At 43.5% G+C, this 10,519-nt stretch overlaps 1 protein-coding gene and 1 non-coding gene across 2 annotated transcripts; one reads left to right on the top strand and one right to left on the bottom strand.

Annotated features, from left to right (window-relative positions):
* The first annotated feature begins 855 nt into the window (after positions 1–855).
* trnar-ucu (transfer RNA arginine (anticodon UCU)) lies at positions 856–928 on the top strand. Its single transcript has one exon. It is a non-coding gene; the product is annotated as a tRNA-Arg (tRNA).
* Positions 929–6,650: 5,722 nt separating this feature from the next.
* On the bottom strand, positions 6,651–8,998 carry smim20 (small integral membrane protein 20). Its single transcript, XM_029256451.1, has 3 exons — positions 8,834–8,998; positions 7,427–7,483; positions 6,651–7,246 (listed from the first exon to the last, which is right to left on the bottom strand). The coding sequence occupies exons 1-3, from the start codon at positions 8,940–8,942 to the stop codon at positions 7,209–7,211; spliced, it is 204 nt and encodes a 67-aa protein (XP_029112284.1). The 5' UTR covers positions 8,943–8,998; the 3' UTR covers positions 6,651–7,208.
* Between the last annotated feature and the right edge of the window lie 1,521 nt (positions 8,999–10,519).

Below are 10,519 nucleotides of genomic sequence, written 5' to 3'. Positions count from 1 at the left end.
TATCAGACACTTTTCTCCAAAGCGACAAACATCTCGTAGAAAATACAACATGTTCATTAGCAGGAAGAGAGATGCAGACGTGTGATTCTTAAGTGCAGTGAGTTTGTTTCTTTCCACCGTATGAACCAACGTTCATCACACGAGTAGCTGCACAACTTTATCCAGTATCGACGATTCCTGATCGCCTTCCTAGTAATTTGTTTTTTCGTTTTTGAGATACATATGAACATTTACATTACAGGAGTAGCTGTGTAAAGGTTTATCCGGCATCATCTTTAAGTTAAGGTGTATGAACATTTACACCTTACATAAACTTAAGAGATGATGGGCAAAGTGAGTCTGGAAGAGGTGAGTTGTAAGACCCTTTTTAAATGTGGACAGGGATTCAGCAGTTCTGAGTGGGAGGGGGAGGTCGTTCCACCGCAACGGAGCCAGAACCGAGAACTTCCGTGCCTCACCTTTTGCGTGTGGGGAAAGCCATCGTTCGTGAGTGTGGCACAGAGCTCCTCTCGGCTTACAGCGCAGTTCGCTGGCTGTTAGAGATGACCGTACGCGGTCACTTGGGTTTGACCGAATCGCTGCACTGAAAAACAAACAATGAAACAACAGTCTAGGCACTCTTGTGATACTACAGTGATTTTTAACACTGGAATGAGAAGTTTTTTTACAAACAGTCCTACATGTGTCATGGGGAAAATGGACTGAGACTGATGGAACGGAGCGGATGTTTCGCTCTCACAGTGACCCCGGAGTGAATTACTTTCGGTGTAGTGTTTCACTGGTGGAAGCATGCGCCATTTTTTGGATCTCAGTGTTTGCCATAGTCTGAGTTTTTGTCCAGAAAATGTATATGTAGCCCCAGTGGCCTAATGGATAAGGCATTGGCTTTCTAAGCCAAGGATTGTGAGTTCAAATCCCATCTGGGGTGTAAATAGAGCCTGAGTAATTCATGATTCTTCATATGAAGATGAGTGAAGTGTGGCTATGTGCTTTTCTAAACTCCTTCAGCAAACAGCGCAGCAAGTAGTGCTGCTGTCTCACAGCAGCTGGGTGGTGTGAGAAAACATGGGTTCAATTCCCCCATCAGTCTGTGTGGAGTTTGTCCAGGTGCTCTGGTTTCCTCCCACAGTTCAAAGACATGCTCTTCAGGGTCCCCCATGTTGTGTGTTCCACTGATGTATGGATGAGCGATGTAGTGTATCTAGCAGTGTAAGTCACCGTGGTGAATAAGGTGTGTGGGCTGTTAATGCGACGTAGAGTTTGTTGGAAGTCGCTTTGGGGAAAAGCGTCTGATAAATAAGTAAATGTGTAGTTAAGCAGTTTCATGGAGTTCTAATTCATTTGCTGCTCATAGTAAATCAGTTTCCTGGGGCCTCTTGTCAATCACTTGGAAAAAAAGAGTATAAGTAGAAAAAATCCAGAAAACACGGAACTGAAAAACTGAACAAGCAGCAGTTCTGTTACACAATAAAATTTTGCACTTTGGTTCAGCTGCTTTGAAGTAGAAACCTGTCAGATATTAAAATTGGAACATTTTTATGGCATACAGTACCGTGCGGCTGGAAAGTGCGCGAACCCCTTGTGTCCCTTAGTTTTACCATGAAATGGGTATTCAGTGGGATACAGTATTTCTCATGTGACACAATAGGTGTGTGATGATCAATTCTATGTGTTACTTTAGAGGAAATCGTGTGTGTGGTAGAAACACACAAGTAGAGCAGCTGTAAAAATAAGTGAAGCCCAAGTTGAACTGGTTAAACCAAGTAGGTAAGTAGAGTCAGTGGTGTAAATCATGGTCATCTATTCATTTCATACGTTTATTTTTAGGTTTAACATTTATATTTCATACATTTATTTTAATATTTTACACAGGAACAATGACCACCGCTGCAGGGTTCACACACTTTAGAGCGGCACCGCGTATCAACGCTCATGGTACAAATGCTAGCGGTAAAGAGTGTGTGAGCTGTTTGCTCTGAGATGTTCTTCGCTTTGGAGAAAAGCGTCTGCTGAATGAATAAATGTAAATATACTGTAAATGTAAATTGTTCTCCTTCTCTTCTCTTGACCTTGTGCTGGAGCTTCTCCGTTACGGTTAGGGTTAGGGTTAGGTCGTCCCGTCTGCCAGCCTCCGCCTCCATCAGTCCGAGACGACGACGGATTGTCACGTTGCATTATGATAACATTGTTAGATTATTATGAGATACTTTTTAATAACGAGCCCCTTTCTTGCCTCGGATCAATGATACGGGTCGGCAGCGATCGCCTGTCCGTGGGTGCGTTGCTGAAGGTTGCCGTGATGGACGATGACCATGAAAGAGACACTGAGCGATGCTGCTATGTGGTACTACTGGTAGCGTAGTGGTTAGGGCTGCTGCTTTTTGAATTCCACCTCCTCCTGTACCTTGAACGAGGTACTTACCCTTAAACTCTCCAGTAAAATTACCCACTGGGATGAATAATCCGGAAAATCTTAACATTGGAAGTGACTTCGGAGAGAAGTGTCAGTTAAATGAGTCAATGTGAAACCCGGGGACGCACCCAGGAAGGGACGCCGGTCCGTCGCAAGGCACCCCAAGCGGGACTCGAACCCCAGGCCCACCAGAGAGCGGGCCCTGGCCAAACCCATAAATGGTCAGAGTTCCGTAAATGTGCTGAACGTCAGCAAATAAAGTCGCCAGTCCCCACACGCGGTCCTCCGAGAACTTTTTTTTTGCACGTATTGGAGGCCAAATTATGACCAAGGGGAGCTTTGCAGAAGGTCCAAGAGGAGTCATCTGAGCAGATCCCACGCGATACCGTCTAGAAGATCCCCCCGACTGAAAGGAAACGGTCCAGGGAGGGTAAGAAATAAGGCGACGGACCCGGTCTCCTTGCGGTCAAAGGCCAGGCTCCCGGCAAGGACGACCGCGGTGACAGATGACACCTGCCGAACTCGAAGCTCAGGGCGCAACAGCCCTCCGCCGAGAGGACGTCCCGCTTTCCCGCAGCCGTGTGTTTTCGATAAGGACCTCGGGTTCCGCAATCCCCCCGCGTCCAACATTCCTTTGCCTGTGCGACGTGGAAAACGACGGCGCGCAGAGAGGGGTCTCACATTTTCTCGAGCTCGTCTCTCTTTTGGAAGCCCTTATGCCAGTTGGCTCTTCGCGTTCTCGGTTTCTTGAGCGGCGCCCAACGATAACAACGCCCCATAAACAATGGGGTCTGTCGATGTGGGCCGGGGGGGGGGTCGGGAGGTGGGGGGTTGAGGGATATGGGCTTTGGCAGCGCGGCTCTGGCACGGGGCCCTCCTGCGACCGGTGGGATGTGCCTGTTGTGTCGGTGCGCAGAGATTATGTCAGTTGCTCTGACACCCCCCCCCCCCCAGCCAGCCACAAGGCCCACAAGAGGCACCGATTCTTCAAATGTACTGATTCAAGTGGTGACGTTAATCACAGGACAGTATGGTGTCCCATCGAAGCTCCGACCCCCCGTGGAAAAAGAGATGAGCCCCGCCCCCAGAGGCCCCATGAACGAAAATGTATCGTTCATCACTTATTTTGGGAAAATAAAACTAGGCGAAAGACCTACGGGTGCAGCGGTTAGAGCTGCCGCCGCCGTTGGACTCGAGGGTTGCAGGTTTGAATCCCAGCTCCAGCTGCAGTGCCGTTGAGCGAGGTACTTACCCTAAATTGCTCAGGGAAATTTTTACTATTTACTATTTATACACAGCAGGGTAATTACCTGAGCGATGGTTAATGACATAAATTATACAGTTATTATGATACAAATACTCACGCATTTATTTGCAAGTGTCTAGTATGAAATAAGGAATTTCTTCATTGTGTTTTTCCTTTTTGGAAATCAGGCACGTCTTACTTGCTTGGTTCTCTTTTTAGCAAAAAACGCTCGAACAAACCCGGTGTGTTCCATACTGCATGGAGTCAAACCCTGGTTTCATATGGTATTTGGAACCAAAGTGCTCCATGTGCCCATCGCAAATACTCCACATCCGGCCCCATAATAAAACATCGATAATTCCGCTCCCTGAAGAAGACAAACACCAAACATGTCCTTGTGACTATAATCCGATTTACTGTGAACGCCCAGACAAACCTGGGAAAGCCTGCAGTACCTCATGTTGTCCACATGCTGGTGTGGCGATTAGAGATCCCCTCATAGCACAAAGACCTTATCAGTACTGATTTACATAGTAGAAACAAGTCAACAAAAAATCCATATTAATCCTATAAATCAGAGTAAAAAAAGAGCAAAACGCTGCATAAAGGTGCGAATATCTGGTAACATACCTTTGGGGCAGCAGAGTGACACCAGGCAACAGGAGCAGTACTGACTCTTTCTATTCGCTCTTTGGGTTCTTCAAAGGGGTCAGAGCATGACCTTCGAGGGACAATTATATTATCGAAATAGTATAATCGTAATAATATTATTGTATGTTAATCAAATACAGATATTATTATTTGCAGTATATTATCAGTGTTTTCAGGGGTGCGGTGGCGCAGTGGGTTGGACCACAGTCCTGCTGTCTGGTGGGTCTGGGGTTCGAGTCCCGCTTGGGGTGCCTTGCGACGGACTGGCGTCCCGTCCTGGGTGTGTCCCCTCCCCCTCTGGCCTTACGCCCTGTGTTACCGGGTAGGCTCCGGTTCCCCGTGACCCCGTATGGGACAAGCGGTTCTGAAAATGTGTGTGTGTGTGTGTGTATCAGTGTTTTCGATAAACTATAAACGTTATTACTTTCATCTCTTTCGGACTCATTTCTCCCCCGATTTCCTTTGTACTCAATAAACCCAAACTGTCTTTTCTCTTTAATAATCTAAAAAAAGGCCTAAAGTAGCTACTTGTGTAATGTACACTGCTTTATACCGTGCTATGACTCAAGGATCTAGATCTCTCCTTGTGTGTGTGTGTGTGTGTGTGTGTGTGTGTGTGTGTGTGTGTGTGAAACACTTACACTTACTTTGTTTCCCCAGATACACATCGATTTGGAGAAAAACGAAAGTGGGCGAAACGAACACACGTAGATGTAAAGGTATTACACTGGTGAAGTAGCGCTCAACGTGTGGTGCCCGGCGAACATCAGCAGCACTGGAGTCTTCAGGCCGGAGGCGCAAATAATCGCTCTGCAAAATCTCACAAACGATGACGTTCTTACCGTGGTGTCACTTCTCCATGTGGCGCATTGGGGCACCAATGAAAGGAACCATCGGCTGGAAAACGTGGAAAAGCACTTTACTCTTCCGTTACGCAGAAACTATTCGTAGGTGGAGCTCCCCACCTGCTGGACAGCGGGGTTCTGCACCACAGACAGCACTGATTTACACTGTTTCTCCCATATTTCACTTCACTGATTTATCGCGTTTTCCTGGCAAATTGTACATCCTGCAAAATACAGATTCACAGTATTATGGAGGATATAAATTTCCTCACTTTCTATACTGAAAGAAGCCCTTGACCCCCCCCCCACATTCAGTACATCTGCGACAAGACTTTAAATTTGTTTTTTAAAATTATTCTTATTATTAGTCACGGTACTAGTATTGTTACCCCAGATGTACTGAAAATGAATAATTATTATTATTTTTATTATGTACTGATAATAAATGCCAGTGTAACAAAATTTTTCAAAGTTCTTAGTTATGTCAGTTTTTGCGTTATGATTGAAGTTTATTGATTGTAAAAATACCACCATTTCTTCTAAAGTGTCAGTTTTAGCCGCAGAATCTTACAGTCGTTGGAAGATTCTGGAAGGCACCAGAACACTGCAGAAAGTACCAAAACATTCTACAAAGTATCAGATACTAAAAGGTACTGGAACATTCAGTGCTTGAACCCGGAGCCAAAATTCACCAAAATTTGCTAATTTCAAGAATGTGGAATATTTTTTTAAAAACTTACATATAGTATAAATTAACAGCAAAAGTACTGTATGTTTAATCTAACAAAATTGAATGGAAAATACAATTAAATAAATCAACATAAAATTTTGGCTACATTCTTTAATAACAATACACCGAGAACAGTAATAAATAATAATAATTTTCATTTAATCCCAGGGAAAAATTCTAACTGCTGCTTGCGTTGACAGGGTGACTCTACCAATCCAGCTCTGTCTGTGTGGAGTTCACATGAGGTGCTCTGGTTTCCTCCCACCACCCAAACACTTTAATATGCAGTTCAGGCAAACTGGCCACTCTGAATTGCCTGTAGTGTGTGAATGAGTGAGTGTGTGTTGTTCTGGTAGCTAATTTAGTTTACAGCAATTAGTCGGGAAACGTAAAACTTTCTTTGGACGTGGCCACTGTTTTCAGGAATTAGTCTTGTGGTTTCGTCATGATGGAACAGGTATTTTCTCTTTCACTTGGGACACCCCTGTGTACAACACACTAGTGTATATTCACTGTGTTACTACCACTAACCTTCTCCACAACGAACCCTTCCCACAATTTCCTTGCTTCCAGATGTTATATATAATATATTTAACATTTACGTTTTAAACCTCTCTGTGCGGCTCCTTCGCCCCTTGGGTTCGTAACAGCACTGAAAGAGAAGCACTTTTTGGGACACTGTGCTCCACCTGCTAGTCAATAAAGTCATGAATGAGACAACAGATATTGTACAAAAGGTTTATTTTCAGACACCATTTTTATTTCATTTATATATACAGTACAAATAGCATCATTAACAATTTAAACATATACAAAGTATAACATTTTTCTTCCATTTTTGCTTTGCAGCAAACCTTAGCCCTGCTCCTTTCACACATTCATGTATTCTTTGGTTACTATGTTTACTTCAGAACCTCTGGGAAATATTTAAATCACATTATGACTCCACAAGACTTGGGGTCTCAAGTGCAAAGAAACACTCTTCCCACATAACCTGGTTCGCTTCAGTGTATCCAGCATTGAAAACACCCCAGCACACTCCCAATTTAAATTTTGTATAACATGGAACACGCAAGAAATTGTTACAACTCCCAAAAAAACTGAAAATAAAAAGTCAGAATCAATAAAAAGTTGGTTATACATGGTTTTGTATTTTTTTTAAACCAGTAATTTGTTACAAAAATGCTTCAGACATTTTCCAGTATTTGTGAAAACATACACGCTTCCACTGGGATGTGTGCAATGGGTTTTACCCTTTGCAAAGGTCCTTGCTGGAGCAGGTGGGTCTGCACAAAACCTCCATCCTCTTGAATGTACGAGTCCTCATTTTGGCTTGAAGGGGTCTGACCATATTTTCACTCCTGTACAAGTTTATATAATGACTCTCAGTGGTGCAGCAGACACTCAGACAGTAATGATGAGCTCAAGTTACACCGGTAAAGACTTTACACTTCAGAAAGTAACAATCAATTGAATAAATCTCCTTCAGTTTTCACTCTTCTCTATATGAGTTACGAGAAAAGGAACCGCGGTAAACGTACCAGCGGGCTGCACGTCAGCCTGGTTGATCCCAGCTCGGTTCACACTCTGGATTTTTTCTGTGGAAAATTAAGCTCTTTTACCACCTTTTAATGGAACACAACAGCATCATCATGAACTGCCAGAAATAATGTATAAATCATCATACGAAACATAAATAAATGTGAGAAGCAAATGAACACACTGTAGAAACGAGTCTAATAAACTACAGAAATGCTGCACGTTGAGTTTTCAGAGAAAAGCAGCCATCACTCAGTAGTAGAAATACACATTTACCACCTTTTGACTCATTTTGCACAACTTGCCCACAGCGCAAGACTATCTACAAGACTTTATCATCCGCTACACCCCAACCAGACCGCTACACTCTTCCACATGTGCCCGCTTCTTGGTCCCACGTACGAAAGGTGAAGCAGGAAGGTTTTTGGTTCTGGCTCCGTTGTGGTGGAACGACCTCCCCCTCTCACTCAGAACTGCTGAATCCCTGTCCGCATTTAAGAAGGGTCTTAAAACTCGCTTCACCCATCATCTCTTAAGTTCATGTAAGGTGTAAATGTTCATGCTCTATAAGTTAAAGATGATGCCAGATAAACCTTTACACAGCTACTCCTGTAATGCAACATGATCGCTTATATATATGTATCTCAAAAAAAAAAAAGAATTACTAGGAAGGTGATCAGGAATCGTCAGTATTCAGATAAAGTTTAATTCAGTTACTCATGGTGGAAAGAAACAAATTAACTACACTCGTGAATCACACGTTTGTATCTAAGTGTCTATCTGCTAATGAACACATTGTATTTTTTACAAGACGTACATCACTCTGGAGAAAAGTGTCTGATAAATAAATAAATACATGATGTACAGTTACAGGACCTTCTCGACCTTGATTTGATGAGTTGGTAACCTGAACCTGCTGGGCCTCCCACATATGACATAGGGAAACTCCATTATTCATTTACAGTGTTTACCTACCTACAATTATTGAAACATTTATACGTAACATGATGAGGCAATTTTACTGGAGTCATTGATTGAGCACCTTGCTGCTCAAGGGACAAGGCAGGTACAGTTATAGTTAGTTAAGATTCGAACCCGCGCCGCGACCTTCCGCTCAGGCCGAATGACTGTAACTTACTAAGTAACCACTGCGCCCTCACGTGTCTCGAATTGCTGGACACACCGTGTGTCCTAGAGCTGCAGGGAGACACATTACATGCTGTATGACAGCGGACGGTTCGGAAGCGAACAGAAGCAGGAGGGAAGTCGAAGAGGCGCTTCAGCGCTGAATGACTGAGGCGACTCGCCCTCTTCACTCACTCAGGCTCCTCCTGTTGTTCGCGTCACGACGTTCCGCAGCTAAAAAGCCTTTAGGGACAACACTCGCCTGCTGTACTACACTCACTTACTGTACTCTTCTGTGTGTGAGAGCGGATAGAAAAATATGGGGTAGAAAGCAGCAGCCACCGCCGCCACAAACCCGCCGAATATCAACACGACTCTCCTGTTCGACGACATGGTGTCGCAGAGTGCGCGCGCGAGACCGCCGCACGGGACACAGGCAAAGCGCGAGCCAGCACTTCCGGCGCGAAAGTGCCCCGCTTCCGTTCTTCGGCTTCTTTTGTGGTGGTTGTGGGACACGCGTGCGCCACACGGGTTTCGAAGCGCCCCCGGCTGGAGGTGGCGGGTACACCGGGTTAAAAAAAAAAAAAAAAAAAAAAAATTATTTTATTTTATTTTATTGTTTTGTAAAGGAAGAAAAGAAAAGCTGCGTTTCCTCTTTTGGTAAGAGACACAAACTGAGGTCACGTTGTGGCACTCAGCTGAGCTCTACACTGGATTATGTGTGTGGTGAATTACATAGTAAACTAACGGTGAAAAACACTTTGCAGAGACTAGGCCGGCGATGAAACATGAAATGTTGGAAAATTAGACATTTCTGTCCCGTTTGCTTCCTGCGACACATGATGATGATGTCCATGATGAGGTAAAATTCACACTCAGTCGCCGGTCGCTTATTTGACTGCAGGGCTACTCCCAAGGTTAAATGACTGAAAATAAAAATACATCCCGTCAAAAAATTCCTAGTTTGGTTGACTGATTAACCCCACAATTGGTGCAACTTTCCTCATCGTGTTATTGGTCACAGACCGTAACTGCTTCTGACGTCATAAGGCAGTCACCCGATTACGAACGTCCGATTTACGTATATATAACCCGTATTTACGACCCCCCCCCCCCCCCCGTTTTACATGAGGAGTACCAGCTTCTGCCCTCTGGGAGGCGCTTTAGGATGCCAGATTGCAAGAGGAATACGTACAAACACTCCTTTATTCCTCACTCCATCACACTGAATCAACAGTGCAGGTTAAGGAGGTGACTCTACTTCTTCTTCATGCACACATACACACATAACATATATATACACACATATACACTTACATACATACACACAGGTACACATATATCCCATGGACTGTTTATATACAGACTGATGTACCTGCACTAAAAATGTAAATGCGGATTTATCCATGCTGTTTTTGAGGATTTGTATTTGATTTTATGTAATGGCTTTTTATTGTTTTTGGGATTATGACAAGTTGCTTATGTTTTATTTGTGTTTTTGTGATTTAATAAGGTGGATGGATTGCTGAGCTGGACAAGCAAGACAAATTTCTGTGTCAACAGACAATAAAGTGTTATCTTATCTTATCTTATCTAAAACAAATCATTTTGCTGTGGGGTCTCTTTTGACCCCATTGGGACTCAATGTGTTGAAAATGTCTGGTAATGTTAGGGTTAAATGAGTTCTTATTTCATTCCAGCTTGAAGTTAATAATAAAAGTGTATTTGATAAATTTTTACATATTCAAGACCCTCGGAACCTACCCAGCAAATAAATCAAAACACTCTCACCGTTATATTGATAGTATAGGTAATAATGGAAGATGAAAGCTGCCAGATGCTGAAGAATGCTGTGCATATTGTTTTGATTTAACACATATATTCATTTAGCAGACACTTCTCTACAAAGTGATGTACGAAAGTGCATTACATCAACAGAAAGATTTAGATTCAGACTCGATTCTCAGACT

Source organism: Scleropages formosus, chromosome 11, assembly GCF_900964775.1.
Source record: "Scleropages formosus chromosome 11, fSclFor1.1, whole genome shotgun sequence".
NCBI classification, from domain to species: domain Eukaryota; kingdom Metazoa; phylum Chordata; class Actinopteri; order Osteoglossiformes; family Osteoglossidae; genus Scleropages; species Scleropages formosus.
The sequence above is the reverse complement of the archived record's forward strand: the minus strand, read 5'-3'. Positions and strand labels throughout refer to the sequence as shown.

Bases quoted from the DNA above. Each gene is read 5' to 3' on its own strand.
- smim20 (XM_029256451.1), bottom strand. From the start codon at position 8,942: ATGTCGTCGAACAGGAGAGTCGTGTTGATATTCGGCGGGTTTGTGGCG. The intron at 7,484-8,833 runs GTAAGTGAGTGT...AATTTTCCACAG, and splicing joins CTCACACACAGAAGAGTACA to AAAAAATCCAGAGTGTGAAC. The intron at 7,247-7,426 runs GTACGTTTACCG...AAACTTGTACAG, and splicing joins GGCTGACGTGCAGCCCGCTG to GAGTGAAAATATGGTCAGAC.